The 20,803-nt window shown below is 39.6% G+C and overlaps 1 protein-coding gene and 1 non-coding gene across 5 annotated transcripts in view; both read left to right on the top strand.

Annotated features, from left to right (window-relative positions):
- MTR (5-methyltetrahydrofolate-homocysteine methyltransferase) overlaps positions 1–20,803 on the top strand; it is a 190,293-nt gene that overhangs the window by 110,249 nt on the left and 59,241 nt on the right. For all 4 annotated transcript variants that reach the window (XM_075556395.1, XM_075556396.1, XM_075556397.1 and 1 more), the window contains exons 16-18: positions 2,855–3,034; positions 4,867–4,983; positions 5,531–5,671. In XM_075556395.1, coding sequence (XP_075412510.1) covers positions 2,855–3,034; positions 4,867–4,983; positions 5,531–5,671 — 438 coding nt within the window. The remainder of the gene's footprint in view (positions 1–2,854; positions 3,035–4,866; positions 4,984–5,530; positions 5,672–20,803) is intronic.
- On the top strand, positions 15,362–15,501 carry LOC142455667 (U4 spliceosomal RNA). Its single transcript, XR_012785824.1, has one exon. It is a non-coding gene; the product is annotated as a U4 spliceosomal RNA (small nuclear RNA).

Genomic DNA, 20,803 nt, shown 5'->3' with positions numbered 1-20,803 from the left:
AGTGCTTATACATGTATTTGAAACAAATTGAGTTTGACAACTGAAGTATTAATGCATATTGTATTGAAAGGAATATAAGAAATAATTTTATAAATAGTTAATTATAAAGCATATAAGAGTACTTTGGCATATAAGAGCACATTTTGTGCTGAAAACCTCGGCTTATACATGAGTATATGCGGTCTTTCCTATGTAGTTCCCACAAATGGATCTTGGCCTCCCACTGTCATCCATAACCGTCTGCAAACTGGATTCTCAAAATTTAAAATCTGATACTATCACCTCCTACGACTTTGGATTTTTTATTTACAACCCTTTGGTGATTGAAGTTAGTGTGCTTCTTCCTTGTGGATTTAGTTGACATGTCACTTAGGTGATTGCTTCTTTGGAAACAAGCCTTTTAAGAACCCAGGCACTATTTTTTTCTGATAACCTGGCACCATCTAATTTCTTTCACCACATTTTGCTATAGTCCCCGCAGCTTTTGTGTTTTTGTCCTGAGGATGAGTATCAAGCAGGGCCATGATGGAAGAACTAATTGTTCTTAAGTTGGAACTAGGATTTAATGCAAGCCCAAATCCCATTCCTGGATCTCTCTATATATTTTTAAAATTTTATCTGCCTTTGGCTCCCTTTCAAAACCACCTTGTTCGTTTATGGTAAACAGTCTTATCGATCATCCCCCGGGGGCACAGTGATCTTTTTGTTATTTTCTTTGATTGGCCCTGGTACTAATTTTTAAAGCCCCGATGAGAGAGGGATATTGGACCAATGTAGGCTACCTCCATATCACACACAGTACCTGAATTATTCACTAGCACAGAAACCATCCTTTTTTTGCTGGATGCTATTTACACAAATAACAGCATTTAATTGTCAGAGGATATTTATACTAATATTCATGGAAAAATCAGTCACAGATTTGTTGGAATTATATATCTTATAACAGCAAATAGAACGTTGATGGAACAAGATCAAAGTGTTCCGCCTACCAACAATTCAATTATCTTGGTACAGCTGCTTCTGCTTCCTCAGACCATGAATTTTTCCATCTTAAGTCCTCAGGTTGCAAGTGTGTGTGAGGTAGAGAACAGTTCACCCAGTGGAGAATCCGTACCCAATCTCACTGATGAAGCCTCTGGAGCATGCCAAGCATCTTGAAGATCCAATATTCAGTGTCCCAGCATTCCAAGGATGCACTCAGAAACTCATATCAGTGTGGCCTATTCAGTGCATTCCACAAGGGACACTACCCTTGCAGGGTCCCCTAAGGCATTTTCAGTCATTCTTTCTCCCAAATGTAGGTTGGTCCTCTCTCTTTTCCTACCAACAGTCATACACTTGTGTTTCCCCCAAATGTGTTTGTTCCCTTTGACCTCTCCCGGCTTTATTTTCCGATCAGTATCCTTCAGCTCTTTGATAGGGCCTGTCCAAAGGGACCTCATCATAGAGTTGCATGGCAGCCACTTCAATGCACACTGTCCACTTTCTTTCTCTTAACAATTTGATCCCAGTTGACGTAAGGCCACCTCTGGCAAAATGACCATCAAAATACATATTGACAGAGGATGGTGTATGGTTCATTGGCAACAGTCAGCCTCTCTACCAGGCTGTCTGGCCACCTAAGCTTGTGCCTGGCCTACTGCTCGTTCCTACAGCAGTGGACTTATACAGTAATTGGCCTTTTGTGATTCACTAACTTCACTCAGCATACTGTCTTCCAGGTTCCTCCATGGAAGTCATACTGAGTTTTATGGTAGGGTTTTTGCACCCTAGTTGTAGGTAGTGACCGACTGTGAAGTACAGTTTTCACTTTGACAACAGATGACAGTTGTATACATTAACGAGCCAGTGTTATGGTGGGTGCTGTATGGAAACAAATGCATTTCCTTTTATCTACATAGACAATTGTCAAAGAATGTCCAAGGAAACAGTGACAGTGTCCTGGGTGATAGATAAGGATGTTGCAAGCAGGTGAAGAGACGGAGGGGAGGGACACTAACTTTAAAATCCTCTTTTTTTTTTTTTTAACTGTTTGAATTTTGATCAAATGCATGTATATTTTTGAAAGCCCATTTATTAATAAGTAATAAAAACATAAGGGGGGTTTCAGAAAGTTCATGAAAGAAATGGAATTGAGAGATCATAGAAAATTTCTATAAAGTTTTAGATGCCCTCTTGTATATGTGTGTATGTTACTTTTTTTTTTGTATGGAAGCCGTGTTACTGTGCTGATGAAAACACAAAGAGCATCTTCAAACTAATTCCTCTGAGAGATGACCCAATAAATGTTTATAGGCAGCTTGGCATATTATATTTCCTTGAAATCTAGATACTGATCCTTTTTTCCCCTTGGTCTTACAATTCTTTGTCACCTTCTAATAAGTGTTTAGGTCATAAGAAAGAGTAAACTTGGTACCATTCGAATCTGATTCATAGCAACCCTACAGGACAGAATAGAGCTGTATCTATGGGTTTCTAAAGCTGTAGTCTTTTCTTTTTTTTAAGTTTTCCTGGGACATAATCCACCATACAGTTATGAGGAAAAGTTGTCCAGTCATTGTCACAATCATTGCAGGTCATTTTCTTCTTTCGACTCATTGTTATTGGCTCTCTATTTCTCCCATGCCATCCCTCTGAAAATCTAGTTACTGACTCTATAGATTTACCCATCCGGGATTTCATATACTGAAAAACACAAATACAATAAACCTTACAATTAAATAAAATAGAGAAAAACTTCAATTAAAAAGAAAGCTAGATATTCAGTTCTTTTGATGAGTGAAATGTGCTTTTCTTTTCACAGATAGCATTTCATTTTTGTATTTGAAACATTTTTTGTTCTTTCATCCAGGCAACAGAAATAGACACCAAGATCAATGTATGTACACGAGCCTACCATCTACTTGTAAAAAAGTTGGACTTTAATCCATGTGACATCATCTTTGACCCCAATATTCTCACCATTGGTACTGGAATGGAAGAACACAACTTGTATGCCATTAATTTTATTCATGCAACTAAAGCCATTAAAGTAAGTCTGAATAGTTTCTCTTCTCACCTATGACATAGCTTGAATTAATATTTTGGCCTCTGTGAATAGTTGGAGCTAGTTATTTATGATATATATTCATGGGTATAGAATAGTGATAGTCTTGTTCTTGGGTAGTAAATTGTTATTCTGAAGTTTAAAAGCCTTTATTTAGTTTTTATATAACCTTATTTTTAATTATGGAGTAGTGTAATACACAGTTTCCAAAATACAGGAAACACAGTGTCTAATTAATATTGATTTATGAGGCATATAATAGCTAGTATCCCCTTACTTAACTGGTGCTGCTTTCTGATTATAAAAGGGGGCTTCAGGTTGTGGAAAAGTTCCATGGTCTTTTAATTGCATTTGTTTAAAGCTGACTTGTACCTTCATCCTGAATTTTGATAGCTGTCATCCTGAGTTTTATGGTATCACTCTGTTGTTTTTCTGTATAATTTTATCACTCACATGTATATTCTGAACAATGTAATTTTTTTACTTACTATACTTGCAGTCTTAAGATTTTTGTATACTCTTGTTGATACACAGCCTCATTTTAATTTTAAGCGGTTACTTTTGGTTATAGCTTGTACATTTAAAAAAATCATTTTATGGAGGGCTCATACAACTCTTATCACAATCCATACATACATCCGTGTGTCAAGCACATTTCATAATTTAAAGATTATTATTATTTTGTCATGTCTTACACTGTCCGACGTCTCCCTTCACCCACTTTTCTGTTGTCCGTCCCCCAGAGAGGAGGTTATGTGTAGATCCTTAATTACAAAATAATTATACAATAGTATATTGCATATATTATTGCATATACTGTTGCATAACTACTTTTTAATTAACCATTCTGTTGTTGGACATTTGGGTTGTTTCTTCTTTGGGCACATTATGAACAATACTGCCATGAAAATTCCTGTATATTTATCTTGGGTGCATGTGCATGACTTCCTCTACAGAACATACTAAGAAGTAGACTGATTGTCATTGGGACATAACAATAGATAGTGACACACTCTTCCCAAATACATAAGCCAGTTCACACTGTAGTAATAAATGAGTTCCTCTTGTGCCACATGTATGCTCATACTTGATATATGGTGTGCCAGGAGCCTCATTAACTGTCTACTTATATTTATCTCTAGCTCTGGCTCTAACATCACTGTCATTCTTAAGTACATATTTTATGGAGCACTCAATTATTTTGTTTTATCCTGGTTACTACAGAGATATATTGTTGTTAGATGTTATTGAATCAGTTCTGACTCACAATTATGATACAACCAAGTGAAACACTTGCCTGGTACTGTGAAATCCTTACAATTGTTATTATATTTCACCCAGTTGTTGTGGCCACTGTGTCAATCCGTCTATGTTAGGGTCTTCTTATTTGTTAACCTTTTACTTTATGAAGCATCATGCCTTCCTGCAGAGATTGTGGTTCCTAATAACATATCCGAAGTACGTGAGATAATGTCGCCCCATCCTCTATTCTAAAAGACCATTCTAGCTGTACTTCCAGGAAAGATTTGTTTGTCTTTTGGTCATCCATGGGTGTATTTGGTATTCTTCATCAGTACTATAATTCAAAACCATAATTTCTTTCCTTTATTTTGTACTTTCCCCTTAGGAAAATTGAATCTGATAGAAAAATTATAAAGTTAGGGCATATGATGCCATAATATGTCAAGTTTTGGTTTATGTTTAATAAAAGAGTCCTCTCATGTATTATTTTTTCTTATATATAAATTCTATGAGAAGTAACCATTGCATTGGCTAAAATAGGGGAATCTTTTTTCATTACACTTTTTTTAAATCAGGAAACATTACCTGGAGCAAAAATAAGTGGCGGTCTTTCCAACCTATCTTTCTCCTTCCGAGGAATGGAAGCCATTCGAGAAGCAATACACGGAGTTTTTCTTTACCATGCAATCAAGGTATGCTCGAAGACCTGTTTATCTCGTTGGAAACAACTTTGATTTAGGTGAAGGGCTGACAAACTTCGACCTGCAGGCCAAATCTAGGAACAAAGTTTTATTGATGGCTAAGCACTCAGCTGGTGGTGGCTCGAACCCACGCACTGCTCTGTAGGAGGAAGATGTTTCAGTCAAACTCTGTAAAGATTATCGCCTTAGAAATACAGTAGGACAGGACTACTTTGACCTGTGAATATGCTGTGAGTTGGAATAGGCTTACTGGCAACAAGGTTGAGTTTTTACATTGTTGCTTTGTCCCTTATACAACCTCCAAGTTACAAAAAGAGATCAGTTTCTACGTGTGTATAAGTCAAAATATTAGTTAAGTTAGATATTCATAGCCTAGGGACTGACTTGTCAATGACAATATTCGTACTATAACAGCATAATTAAGTAGTTGCAACAATGACTGTATTACTTAAAATCTTTTTAAAGTGATAGAAAAAAATGATTAATCCTAATATAGAGTATGAATGGAAGAACTTAGTTTTCTTTCTGTTACTCTTAGTTTGGTATGGACATGGGGATAGTGAACGCTGGAAACCTCCCTGTATATGATGATATCCCTAAGGAACTTCTACACCTCTGTGAGGATCTCATATGGAATAAAGATCCTGAAGCTACGGAGAAGCTCTTACATTATACACAGGTAGAAGAGAAAATGTTCCTATCTTTCAGTATATTACTCATGGTATTAAACCTTTGTTATAGAGAAGCAAGTATTTATCCCATTTGGGTCACTGGAATTTTATATAAAGAGGTCAAGAGAAGGTATTTAGTTAAGGTGAAAACTGAGAAATAGGCCATACCTAGACTCTTTAAGTGATATTAACTTATATTTATTTAAATTTGTTTTAAAATATAACATTTCCTCTTATCAAAGCAACATTTATTGTTAAAACTTCCCCACATTATTTAATATTTTCTTCATCATTTAAAATAGCTATTTGTGTTTTCTGTGGGTCTGTTACTGGCGACTATTTTCCATTGTTGAACATCTATGTACCTGCTCACATTAAGATTTGATCCATTTGAGGCAAGACTCTGTAGTTCAAGCCTTGAAAATACACATCAGATCTATAGAAATGAGAACTATACTCAATCCAAAAAGCAATTGATACTCATCTATTATATATGGTATGTCTGGCACAGTTTTACAAGTGTCTATCTTGGGTATCACCTCCTAGAATTCATATTAAGGAAACATGATATCTATATCTAAAAAAAAAAATCCCAACACATTTTAGTTAGTTTAAGAGAGTGACGCATGAGGAAGCCACTTCCTAACAAAGCATGTTGGAGAAATAATAACATACTGTATTGCCAACTATGTGAATGATTTCCATGTTCAAATTTGAATTTAAAACTCTTGGTAGAAATGCTAATGTTCTGACAGAAGGCTAGGACAATATAAGCTGCAGCCTTGATTTTTTTTTTCTTACTTTTATTGGGGCTCTTACATCTCTTATCACAATCTATACATTCATCCAGTGTGTCAAGCACATTTGCACATATGCTGCCATCATCATTCTCAAAGCATTCTCTTCCTACTTGAGCCCCTGATATCAGGCCCCTATTTCTTCTCCCTCTCTCCCCAGCCCCCCCTATGAACCGTTGATAAGTTATAGATTATTATTTTTATATCTTATATTGTCTTCCATCACCCCTCACCTACTTTTTCATTATTCGTCCCCTGGGAAGGGGGTTATAGGCTGATCCTTGTGATCAATTCCCCTTTTCTCCCCCTACACTCCCCTAATCCTCCTGGTATCTCTCTACTCTCATTGTTGGCTCTGAGGGGTTTATCTATCATGGATTCCCTGTATTGCAGGCTCTTATCTGTAGCAGTGTTCATGCTCTGGACTAATCCAATTTGTAAGGTAGAATTGAGGTCATGATAGTGGGTGGGGGGCAGTAAGGAAGCACGAAAGAACTAGCGGAAAGTTGTGTTTCATCGGTGCTGTACTGCACCCTGACTCACTCATCTCTTCCCTGTGTCCCCTCTATGAGGGGCTGTCTGCAAATGGGCATTGGATCTCTACTCCATGCCCCTACCCCAATTCACATTGATTATGATTTTGTTCTGGACCTTAGATGCCTGATACCTGACCCATCAACACCTCATGATCACACAGACTGGTGTGCTTCTTCCATGTAGACTTTGTTGCTTCTGAGCCATATGGCCGCTGTTTATCTTCAAGCCTTTAAGACCCAAAACGCTTTGTCTTTTGATAGCCAGGCACCAAACATGATGATGGTGGGACAATAGGATAGTGAAAGGAAATAGAGGAATCAACCAGGAAGCAAAGGACATTTATAGAGGTCTAAATACAGACATGTACATATGTTTATATGTGTGTGATTATATATAGTTTCATATATAGTTTTATTTATATGTATATAAAACTAGAGGGGAATAGAACTATATACTCATATCTATAAGTTAAGAATCAAGGTTGGAGATGGACATTGGGCCTCAACTCAAGTACTCCGTCGACACAAGAACACTTTGTTCTAACAATCCGGCAATCTGTGACAAAATGGGTGCATAAGCAAATGTGGTGGAGAAAGCTGATACAGCCTGGATTTATCAACTTTATTGCTGGCAGAGTGTAGATTTCAAAAACGGCTCCTGGGAGCAACGCTGACTAGAGTGTACATCCTGTCCTAACAAGCATCTGACTATCTGTTTTCTCTAAAAACAATTCTAATTGCTCAAATGGAGCCAGCGTTACCCGGATCAGGTTCTTGTCTTTTAACAAGAGAAAGAAGTACCCTGGTCTGATATTGAGACAGGCTTCTCAAAGGGAACCACAACATGGATATGTAATGAATCCAAGAAAATAGCCCCCTAACAAACATGGCTCAGGCTTTTACAGAATTCCTGCTGGGCACAAGGGTTTCTAGGGGATATAGTTAATAATGTTTTGTCAAGAAGGGGTGACAGTGAAGGTTTTTGAAATAGCATCACATCCTAGGGATTTTGGCATTTATCTTTTGAGTGAGTTAATTTGGGCTTTTGATCTCTCCCTCAATTAGTTCTCTGTAAAATAGCGTAAAGTGTCATTCAGAGAGGAACCCTGGCCTTAGGAAGTTTTCCTTGTCAAAACTCTAGTAGACCCACTCACAGATAATTAAGTAAGGGAATTAATTCTACTTCGTCTTCTAATCACACAGATATAATACTTGACTCACCTGAACATAATGTGCATCATGATCTTCTTTTCAGATCAATTTGAAATTGGAAAGAGTAAATTTGTGCTGCCTGTCAATATCAAGTCAAGGAGAGAGACAAGGATTTAATTATTTCACAAGTACTATATTCATATGCTGGCTATCTGAAAAAGTTTCTAAATGAAAGTTGTGTGTTTAATTCCTCTACTATTATTGTGGACTGTTCTATCTCCCATTTCATACCAGTCAATATTTGACTCATAAATTTTCATGCATTGCCACTGATGTTGGTGCTAGGTGCCATCGAGTCAGCTCTGACCCACAGTAGACCACAGAATGAAACACTGCATGGTCATGCACCATCCTCATAATTGCTCCTAATTTTAAGCTCATTCATGCAGCCAATGTGTTAGCTCCTCTCATTGAGACCCTTCCTCTCTTTTGCTGCCTTTACCAAGCACCCTGTCCTTTTCCAGGGACTGGTCTCTCCTGATAACATGTCAAAAGTATGTAAGGCAAAGTCTCCCCATCCTTGCCTCCAAGGAGTACTCTAATAGTATTTCTTCCAAGACAGGCCAGTATGTTCTTTCAGCAGTCTTTGCTACTATCAATATTCTTCTCCAGAACCACAATTCAAATGCATTGATTCTTCTTTGACATTCCTTTTCAGTGTCCAACTTTGCATGCATAATGAGGCAATTGAAAATTCTTGGTTTGGCTTAGGCACACCATAGTCTTCAAATTAACATTCTTGCTTTTCAATACTCTAAAGAAGTACTCCAGCAGATTTACCCATTGCAGTGTGTCGTTTGATCTCTTGACTATTGCTTCCATGAGCATTGATTTTGAATCCAAGCAAGACAAAATTCTTTGCAACTTCAACATGTTTTCCACTGATAATGTTAACTTATTGGTCCAGTTGTGAGGATTTTGCTTTTCTTTACATTGAACTTTAATCCATACTAAAGACTGCAATCCTCGGTCTTCATCAGCAAGGGCTTCAGGTCTTCCTCACTTTCAGCAAGCAAGGTTCTGTCATGTGCATATTGAAGGTTGTTAAAAGTCCTTCTTTACATCCTGAAGTCACATTCTTCTTCTAATCTGATGATTTGGTCAGCATACAGATTGAACAAGTGTGGCGAGAGGATACAGTCCTGTTGCACACCTTTCCCGGTTCTAAAACATGGAGTATTCCTTTGTTCACACAACTGCCTCTTAATCCATGTCCAAGCTCTGCATGAGCACAATGAAGTAGTCTGGAATTCCTGTTCTTCCCATTGCTATTCAGTAATTTGTAGCAGTTACATAATTTCCTGTCAACTTGAGCGAAGGGATGGAGTCCAGCCTGTTAATCAGGTAATAGCCAATGAGGCCTCTGTGTGGGCATGGCCTTCTGAGATTTCTGGGAACTCCTGTCTTCCTCCTTGGAGGACAGGCTGGGATGTTTTCTCAGTATTCACTGGATTTGTTTTTCTAGTCAACCCAGTTTAATACATAATTGGATTGAAATTTTTTTTACATTTTATTAGGGGCTCATATAACTCTTATCACAATCCATACATATACATACATCAATTGTATAAAGCACATCCGTACATTCTTTGCCCTAATCATTTTCAAAGCATTTGCTCTCCACTTAAGCCCTTTGCATCAGGTCCTCTTTTTCCCCGCTCCCCCGCTCCCTCATGAGCCCTTGATAATTTATAGATTGTTATTTTGTCATATCTTGCCCTATCCGGAGCCTCCCTTCCCCCCTTCTCTGCCGTCCATCTCCCCGGGAGGAGGTCACATGTGGATCCTTGTACTCAGTTCCCCCTTTCCAACCCACTCACACTCCACTCTCCCAGCATCGCCCCTCACACCCCTGGTCCTGAAGGTATCGTCCACCCTGAATCCCTGTGCCTCCAGCTCCTACCTGCACCAGTGTACAACCCCTGCTCTATCCAGACTTGCTAGGTAGAATCCAGATCATGGTAGTTGGTGGGGAGGAAGCATTTAGGAACTGGAGGAAAGCTGTATTCTTCATCGGCGCTATGTTGCACCCTGACTGACTCATCCCCTCCTCTAGACCCCTCTGTGAGGGGATGCCTTGGGTCTCCACTCTGCACTTCCCCCTTCATTCACTATGGTGTGTGTGTATACACACACACACACACATATATATATATATATACACACACACTTTTTTTGCATGATGCCTTATACCTGGTCCCTTTGGCACCTCGTGATCCCACCGACTGATGTGCTTCTTCCATGTGGGCTTTATTGCTTCTGAGCTAGATGGCCGCTTGTTTATCTTCAAGCCTTTAAGACCCCAGTCACTATCTCTTTTGATATCCGGGCACCATCAGCTTTCTTCACCACATTTACTTGTTCACCCACTTTGGCTTCAGCAGTTGTGTCGGGAGAGTGAGCATCATAGAGTGCAAATTTAATAAAAGAAAGTATTCATGCATTGAGGGAGTGCTTGAGTAGAGGCCTAAAGTCCTTCCGCCACCTTAATACTAAACCTATAAATATAGACACTTAGATCTATTTCTCCATCCATATATATATATATATATATATATATATATATATATATATATATATATTTGCATGTACATGTCTTTGTCTAGATCTCCATAAATGCCCCTTGACTCCTAGCTCTTTCCTCCATCTCCCTTGACTTTCCTCCTGCCCTACTACCATGCTCCGTCACCACCTGGGCTACAGCTATACCTCTTCTCTACACAACCTTACCCTTGATCATTCCCCACCAGGCCTGCCACTGCCCCCTCACTGCCATTTTGGGTCCCATGTTGTTCCCTTGCCCTATTATTATGTAATGCCCTTTATCTCTTGCGGTGATTTTTGATTTAAAGTTTATCTGATAATAATGTTCTTTTTGTTTACTTGTTGCATGAATTATTTCAGTCCATATTTTTATTTTCAGTTTATTTGTGTCTTGTGCCTAAGATATATTTCTTTTAGACAATGAAAGGATAAATTATGCTCTTACATTTTATTCTTCCAGTTTGTCTTTTGTACTGTGTGGGTATTTAGATCATTTGCATGTATCATTATGGCTAAAACCAAAGCATCTGCTTCATTCATTTTGCCATTGAAAAAATATTTCTGTTTTTCCTGACTTTTCAGATTGTCTTTATATGTGGCACCTTCTTCTAGGGGGTCTTTGGGAACTTCCTTCTTTTCTTCGGAATGTTTCTTCTCGGTGGTAACATGTTAAATTAAACAACTTAGAATTGCAACAACTTTTAACATCGGATACCAATATTATACTGTCTTAACATAATCTCTTCCTAATACCATTCTCCTTCTCCATTCATATTGGTTTATGAGGAAATGGCCTAGAGGGCACCTCCAACCTCCTCGAGGCTACACAAGGGAGAAGGAGAACCCAACTCCACAGCAACCTACAGCTGATTGTCATAAGGCAGAGATCAGAAATGCCTCTACTCTTCATCCTATTTTGTCTGTTTCTCTCATAACATAATACTTATCTTTAATAGTTTTTTGCACTGAACTCTAAGATAACATTCACAAAGATGGAAGTTTATTAAGGAAGTTAAGGATACAGTCATTAATCTACATCAGTGCCTCTCTTTCGTCAGTAGCAAGTGTCTCGCCACTTCTCAGCTTGTCAGTCACTTGGTCCTTTTACTTCTGCCTCTGGAGCCCAGGAAGCCCATCTGCTGGTCTCATAGTCTACTTACTGTTCCTCTGCTCTGTCTCAAGTTCTCCTTTCCTTGACCTCTGGTTTCACCATAGCATGGCCCCTGCTGTTTCCACCACTAATCCCCTGTATTAGTGTTTCACACACTCTGTTTCACACACTCAGTCATTTGGTAGGAGCTCTCGAGATAAGGATAAAAAAGTCATTAAGTAATTTAATATATTCATAGGCCTATATTCAATAAGTTTACTCTGTACTTATTTGTTACAAACTTGGTGATTTGGTATTTATGGGATTTAAATACTGAGTTTATTCATGAAAATATCACATATTTGGTCCTTGTTTGTCATGAATTAAATTGTGTCCTCCTAAAATAGGAGTCACTCTGGCAGGACCATGGTTTTCAGTGGTTTGGCATTTAGATAATAATGTAATGAGAGTTATGTAACGATCTCCCATGATATGATAAGCCCATCAATTGTAATAGGAATAGATGTGTGTATACATATATACATGCATATATTATAAACATACATATAAATTTATTATTTTATAGCTTTTATAATGGTATATTTTTCTGTTTTTACATTGAGAAGATATCTTTATTTTAAATTTCAGGTGAAATTTTATATTCACTTAAATCAATTTTATGTAATATAAGCTGTAGAGAATAGTAATAATATTTATTAAACACTAAGTGCCAGGACTCTAAATCCTTTGTATATATCTCTTTTTTTTTAATTTTCTAAATCATTTGTATATATTATCTCTTTATTTTTTATTTTTACTGTTTAATTTCTTTTTTTTTTAAATCATTATATTGGGAGCTCATGCAACTCTTATCAAAATCCATACAACCATCCATTGTGTCAAGCACATTTGTGTATGTGGTGCCATCATCATTCTTGAAACATTTGCTTTCTACTTGAGCCCTTGGTATGGGCTCCTCATTTTTCCCCTCCCTCCCTGCTCCCCCTCCCCTATGAACCCTTGATAATTATAAATAATTATTACTTTGTCATATCTTACACCATCTGATGTCTCCCTTCACTGACTTCTCCGTTGTCCGTTCCCCAGGGAGGAGGCTATATGTAGATCCTGTAATCTGTTCCCCCTTTCTCCCTCACCTTCCCTCCACCCTCCCAGTGTCACCACTCTCACCACTAGTCCTGAGGTATTCATCTGTCCTGGATTCCCTGTGTTTCCAGTTCCTAACTGTACCAGTGTACATCCTCCGGTCCAGCCGAATTTGTTAGGTAGAATTGGGATCATGATAGTGTGGGGGTGGGGGTGGGGAGAAGAGAAGCATTCAAGAACTAGAGGAAAATTGTATGTTTCGTCATTGCTACACTGCACCATGACAGGCTCATCTCCTCCCCGCAGCCCTTCTGCAAGGGGATGTTCAATTTCCCATAGATGGGCCCTGAGTCCCCACTCGCACATCCCCTCATTTACAATGCTATGATTTTTTGGTGCGGGGGGGTCTTTTATGCCCGATACCTGATCCCTTTGACGACTTGTGATCACACAGGCTGGTGTACTTCTTCCATGTGGGCTTTGTGTTTCTCATTTTGATGGCCCCTTGTTTATCTTCCAGCCTATAGCACCCCAGATTCTGTATCTTTTGATAGCTGGGCACCATCAGCTTTTTTCATCACATTTGCTTATGCACCGCTTTGTCTTCAGCGATCGTGTCCAGATAGGCTGGTGTACTTCTTCCATGTGGGCTTTGTTGTTTCTTAGCTAGATGGCCGCCTGTTTATCGTCAAGCCTTTAAGGCCCCAGATGTTATATCTTTTGATAGCTGGGCACCATCAGTTTTCTTCACCACTTTTGCTTATGCACCCGCTTTGTCTTCGGCGATCTTGGTAGCCGGGCACCATTAGCTTTCTTCACCACCTTTGCTTGTGCACCCGTTGTCAGCAGTCATGCCAGAAAGGTGATCATCTCAGACTGACAAATTTTTAGAACAAAGTGTTTTTGTGTTGAGGGAGTACTTGAGCAGGGGCCCACTGTCCACCTGTTTCCTTAATACTAAACCTATAAATATATGTACATAGATCTATTTTCCCTTTGTTGTATATAAATATATTTGCATTTGTATATGCCTGTTTTTAGATCTCTATAACTACCCTTTGCCTCCTAGTTCTTTCCTCTATTTCTTTGTACTTTTCTCTTGTCCCTTTATCATATTCAGCCTTCATTTGGGTTTTAGAATTTCCTCTCGGTTACATTGCCCTTGAGCCAGCACTGCCAGACCACTTACACCCTCCTTGCCACTGATTTTGGATCACTTGTTGTTCCCTTGTCCCTGGATTTGTTAACACCCACTTCCTTTCCCCCACATCCCATTCTCCCATGTCCCCTCGGAACTGTCATCTCATTGTTCTGTCTTCTGGCTTGTTTATCACACCTATCCCTTCCAGGTAGACATGCTATGTACCATCACGAGACTGAGTACAACAAAGCAGCAATAGAAAGTAAATCAATAGCTACAACAACAACACCAAAAAAAAACCCCAAAAACCTATACATACTTCAGGGTCTATTTGTTGTTCTTTCCATGTGAGTCTGATTGGGTACTATGCCCTGGCCCCGCATCTATTCCTGATGACTTCATTGCTCTGCTCCCCGTGCTGCTCTGCTGCATGCCCCCAGAGGCTGGTTTCGCGAGCTCAGGGCAGCACAATTTCCGCCATGTGTCTCTAGTGTTGTCCCCAATGGGGCTATAGGTCGATGTGGAATGTTGTGTCCCATGGTGAGGCGGCCCTGTGGTCATCTCTGTGCATTTCTGCTCTGAGCAGAAATATTGTCCTCTGCTTTGTGAGCCAGAATGTGCTTCACTCTCCCCCCCTTCCCCCCCCCTTGTTTGCTCCTGTGTGCTCTGATCAGACAAGTCCCTCTTTTTGAGCTGTAGCTTCAGTGCTGTCCTCCGAAGTGAATTGTTATGTGGAGAGGGCCAGTTATCCACATTGCTGGGATTGGGGCCAGCCCCTCAGGCCTCTCTATCGGTTCCCTGCTTCACGTCAGTGTGTTGCATTCTTGTCTTAGAGCACCGGGTTGAAGTCTGATCCTTCCCTGTGGAGACATATATGCATGCATATACTATAAATATACATATAAATTTATTATTTTATAGGTTTTATAATTTTTCTTTCATTTTGAAAAATAATTTCTATGACTTCACCATTGTTATCTTGATGCCCTGGAAATTCAATAATTCTGTTAGATTTTTTAATTGTATCCTGTGAATCCTTTTAAGTTTATTCACTTTTTCTTTGTCTTTTTCTCTCCAGACTGGATAAATTATTTTATCTTTTTATGTTCCATTTTGTTGTTCAGTATTTCTATTGCTTTTTCTAATTCATTTGTTCTTCAGTTCTAGTAGTGCTTATATATTTTCAGTTCGCATGTGAGTTCCTTTTTTAAAAATTTCCTAATCTACTAATTTGTTTCTTTGTGCTTTTGCTTTCTTTAAGACTCTGTTTTAGCTTTGCACAGTGACAGTATCGTAGGCAATGAGGTTCATCTGAGGCACATTATTGGTAATTGAAAATTTTTCCCAATACCCTGCTGTGATGACATAAAATATAGTTGACATTGACAATTTTTGACAGTCTCTATGGAGGCTGAACAATCTGGTTTTTAAAACAACAAAAAAATCTGTTTAGCAGCATAGTCCAACAATGATCTTTTTTAATTAATTGGGAATTAGTACGTACATCATTCCATCGTTCAATCAGGCCAAGCAGAATTGTACAATTGCTACCACAATCAGTTTCCAAACATTCTTTTTTTCTTGGACCCCTTGACATCGTCTTCCTTTTACCCTCCACCTCCACCCACACTGCCACTGTAGCCCCTACCCCTCGAAACCCTTCTGCTTGCTGTCCCTTTAGGTTCATCTATCTGAGTTTCATATACTGAAACACAGAAAAATATATAAGACAACTTGAAGCGGGTGACTTGTGCTGATACAGCGCCTCTGAGATAGACCCATATAGGAATGAGCCCAAACAAAACGGAAATACTGAACCCAGCTCAAGTCCAGCATGCGTCAGAGGGAATGTCAACTAACAAGCTTTAACTGTTCAAGATTTGTGCCTTTGATCATCTATACTCACCTCTCCAATGGCTTCTGTTTAGTAACTCCTTTCCTCCCATCGCTCAGTTGTGGATAGGCATTCACCAGAAACTTGTTTCCTATGTAGATCCCACAAATGAATCTTGGACCCCCCCTGTCATCCATAGCTTTCTACAAACCAGATGCTCACACTTTAAGCCTGATACTAATCCCTCCTTCAGTTTCAGATGATAAAATTACGATCTTTTGGTGTCTAATGATGGTATGCTTCTTCCATGTGGACTTAGTTGCTATCTTGCTTAGATGGCTGCATGTTTGGAAAGAAGCCTGTAAGACCTCAGACACTATTTTATCTGATAACCAGATACAATCTAATTTCTTCACCACATTTTGCTATAGCACCCATATATTCTGCGTTCCCTTCCTGACAGCAAGAATCGGGCAGGGCCATGATGTAAAAACGAATTGTTCTTTATTTGGAGCTAGAACCCATTCCAGGATCTGGTTTGTTTTGTTTTGTTTTATTTTTTTCCAATTATTTCTTGGGAGCTAATACATACGTCATCATTCATCGTTCAATCACATCAAGTAGAATTGTACAATTACTTTCACAATCAATCTGTTTCCACACACACTTTTTCTTCCTAGACTACTTGACATCATTTCCCTTTTAGTCCCTCCCACCACCACTGCCTCTCCCCCCCAAACTCCCCCCCCCAAAAAACCAAAACACTTTATTGTACGTGCTATTCACATATAGGTTCATCAATTCTGTGTTTCACTTACTAGAAAACAAAAAATATAGAACACAGTTTCAAGAGGTGGTCCCCAATAATATAACATCTCTAAAAGATACATTAATATGAACAAAGATAAACAGTGCAAAGCAGAGTGTCCAGCACAGGTTTGCTGGCATAATACATTCGTTAATCCAGCATATAAGGCAGTGATGTAGCAAGACGTGTTCACCCACCAACGGTTCACGAATCTTGGCACAGCTCTCTTCAATTTCCTGACATCATGTATTTCCTGAGAGTCCAGATCACACAGTGCAGTTCCTGCATGGGATCTCACTGATGCAATGACAGGAACATGCCCTGTGCCTTGTAGCTCTGGGATTTAGAAGCCCAGGTCAGGTTGGCCCATTGAGTGCATGCCACCAAAGAAATTCCCCCCTAGTATTCCAAAAGCATTTCCAGTCATTCTTCCTTTAACTGGAGGTTAGTCCTCTCTCTTTTCCTACCAACAGACATGACTTTGTGTACCACCAGATGTATTTTTCTCCCTTTCTGCTCTGCTGAGTTTTTTTCCCCATCATTATCCCTCAGCCATCTGGTAGGGCTGTCTGCCTGTGTGGGGGTACCTCACCATAGATCTACATGGCAGCCATTCTGTAGAACTTACCTAGAGTGGATGGTGTGTGGTTCATTGACACCAGTCATACACTTTCCCAGACTATCTGGCCCCCAGCCAGAAAACTGTTTGCCTTACAGGACTAAGCTTGTGCCTGTTGTGCAGCTTGTCCGTATAGCAGAGAACTCATACAGTCGTTGTCTTCTGTGATTGACTAACTTCACTCAGCAAAATGTCTTCTTGATCCATTCACATCCTGAGGTATTTCATGGTTTCACTGCTCTTTTTCAGGGATGCATAGTGTTTCGTTGTGTGTATATTTGAATTTTGTTTTTATCTAGTCTTCTAGTAAAGGGTATCTAGGCTGTTTCCAGCTGCTTGTTATTGTTGCCTGTACTGCAATGAGCATGGGAGAACAAATGATTTTTGTGATCTATTTCTTACTTCTTTGGGCTATATGCCAAGTAATGATACTGCTGAATTACACGGTATTTCAGTTGCCATCAGTTTTAGGTATTGCCATATTGCCTTCCACAGTAGCTACATGTATTTAACAAGCCCACTAGCAGTGGATAAGATTTCAGATCTCACCACACACCCTCGCCAGCATTTGTTCTCAGTGTTTTAAGATTGAGCTAGTTACAGGTATTAGATGGTATCTCTTGGTTATTTTGACTTACATTTCCTAGTGGATGGGAGCATTTCCTTATGTATTTATTAGCCATTCGAATGTCATCCTTTGTGAATCGTCTGTTAAGGGGCTTTGCCCACCTTCTCAGAGGTTTATTAGTTTTTCTTATTGTAGGCTTATAAAATACTGTAGATTTTAGTAATTAGTCCTTTTTTAAGTCATTAATATTTCCCTCCAAGTCTGTGGGCTCTCTTTTCACTCTTTTTTTGGTGGTTGTTGTTGACAAGAGTTTTTGTATTTTATTTTATGTGTTTATTTTTTCAAATTATTTTATTGGGGGCTCCTACAGCTCTTCACATTCATACATACATCTATTTTGTCAAGTACATTTGTACATGTGTTGCCTTCATTATTTGCATTCTACTTGAGCTCTTGGTATCAGCTCATTCCGCCCCCACCCATGAACCCTTCTGTTGTCCATCCCTCTGGAAGGGGGTTATATGTAGCTCATTGTGATCAGTTCCCCCTTTCTCCTCCCACATTCCCCTTACCCTCCTGGTATCGCCACTTTCATTATTGGTCCTGGCGGCTTTATCTGTCCTATATTTCCAGCTCTTTATCTGTACCATTGTACATGCTCTGGTCTAACTGGGTTTGTAAAGTAGAATTGGGTTCATGATAGTGGGGTAGGAGGAAGCATTAAAGAACTAGGAGGAAGTTGTATGTTTCCTTGGTGTGATACTGCACCTTCACTGGCTCCCCTCTTCCTTGTGACCCTTCTGTAATGGGATGTCCAATTATCTGTAGATGGGCTTTGGATCTCCACTGCATACTCCTGCTCATTCTCATTGATGTGATTTTGTATTCTGGGTCTTTGATGCCTGATACCTGATCCCATCGATACCTCATTATCACACATGCTGGTGTGCTTCTTCCATGTGGGCTTTGTGCTTTTCCTCTAGATGGCCTTTTTTTTTTTTTTTAATCTTCAAGGCTTTAAGACCCTAGGCGCTATATCTTTTGATAGCCAGGCATCATCAGCTTTCTTCACCAAATTTATTTATGCACTCATTTTGTCTTCAGCCATCTGTCAGAGATGGTGAGCATCACAGAATGCTGGGTTATTAGAACAAAGTATTCTTGTGTTGAGGAAGTCCATGAGTAGAGGCCCAATGTCCATCTGCTACTTTAATACTTAACCTATAAATATACGTACATAAATCTATTTCCAGATTATTTATAAATATATTTTCATATGTAATTGCCTGTGTTTAGACCTCTATACATGTCCTTTGCATTCTAGGTCTTTCCTCTATTTCCTTTTACTTTCCTCTTGTCCCACTATCACGTTTGGCCTTCATTTGGGTTTCAGTAATTGTTCTCTGTTACATTATTACCCTTGATGTAGCCCCATTAGGCAGCCTATACCCTCTTCGCCATTGATTTTAGATCACTTATTGTTCCCTTGTCCCTGGGTTAGTTCACTCCCCACTTCCTTTCTCCCATGTCCCCCTGGAACCGTTGGCCCGTGTTTTCTCTTCTCAATTGTTTATCCTCCCTATCTTATCTAAATAGATGTGCAGAGACAATAATAAGCACAAAAACAAGACAATGCAACAAAGGAAAATAACAACAAAACCAATGACAAAAACATAAGAAAAGCCTATAAATAGTTCCAGCTATGTTTGTTGACCTTTAAGAGTGTTGTCCCGTTGAATCTGATGGGTGCAACACCTTGGCCCCAAAGTCTATTTTTGATATTACCTGGGGACTTCATTGCTTTGCTTGCCTTGCTGCTCTGTTGCATGCCCTTAGTATTTTGCCCCTGTGTGGTGGGGTCAAATCAGGCACACAATTTCCACACTGTATCTCCAGTGTCTCCCATAGTGCTGTGGGTCAGTGAAGAACGTTGTTTTGTGATAGGGACGGCTATATAGTCCTCTCTCTGCATTGGCTGCTCCGAGCAGGAATATCGACCTTGGGGCTTGGTGGACCAGGATGTGTTCCAATCTGTCTCCTTTCCTCCTCGTTTACTCCTGTGTGCTCTGGTCAGACCTCCCCTTTTCCCTGAGCTATAGCTTCAATGCTGTTGTCTGAAGTATTTTCTTCTGGTAGTAGTGGTGATGGTGGCGGGGAGGGGGAGTGTCCACATACTTGGTATTGGGGCCAGCACACAGACCTCTATTGGTTCCATGTTTCATACCGGTATGTTGGATTCATGTGTTGGTGCACCAAGTTGGTACACTGATTTGAAGTCTGGTCCCTCTCTCCCTCTCCTGTGGAGATATAGACAATACCGTCACTTTGGGTAGATTAGTGCCCTCTTCCCCGACTACCCATGTCTTTTTTTCCCCCCTCCTTTATTGTGGCTGCCATATGTATCCCTGGATTGGATCTGGCCCCTGCCATAGAACCTGGATTTCACCCCAGGAATCTATGTATATAGTAGCTTTTCCGCTATGCCCCTTTTGCATTTTTTAAGTTTACCTCAGTGGACTTATGTTGTACTTGTCCTTTTGTGCTTGACTTACTTCTCTTAGTGTAAGCTCTTCCCCTGGTGCAGTGTACATCATGTACGTATCACAGCTTCCTCGGGATGCATATTACTCTATTGTATGTATATACCAGGTTTTTAAACCCATTCGTTTGTTGATGTAAATTTGGGTTGTTTCCAACTCCTTGCAATTGTGAATTGCGTCGCGATGAACATTGGAGCACAGATGTCTGGCCATGGTTTGTTCCTTGCTTCTTCTGGGTATATGCCCAGTAGGGGGGTTGCTGAGTCCTACTGTAGCTCAATTTCCATCAGTTTTAGAAATGGCCAGATCGATTTCCATAGTGGCTATACATACTTACAAGTCCA

This window comes from Tenrec ecaudatus, chromosome 8 (assembly GCF_050624435.1).
Source record: "Tenrec ecaudatus isolate mTenEca1 chromosome 8, mTenEca1.hap1, whole genome shotgun sequence".
In the NCBI taxonomy this organism is placed as follows: domain Eukaryota; kingdom Metazoa; phylum Chordata; class Mammalia; order Afrosoricida; family Tenrecidae; genus Tenrec; species Tenrec ecaudatus.
The sequence above is the reverse complement of the archived record's forward strand: the minus strand, read 5'-3'. Positions and strand labels throughout refer to the sequence as shown.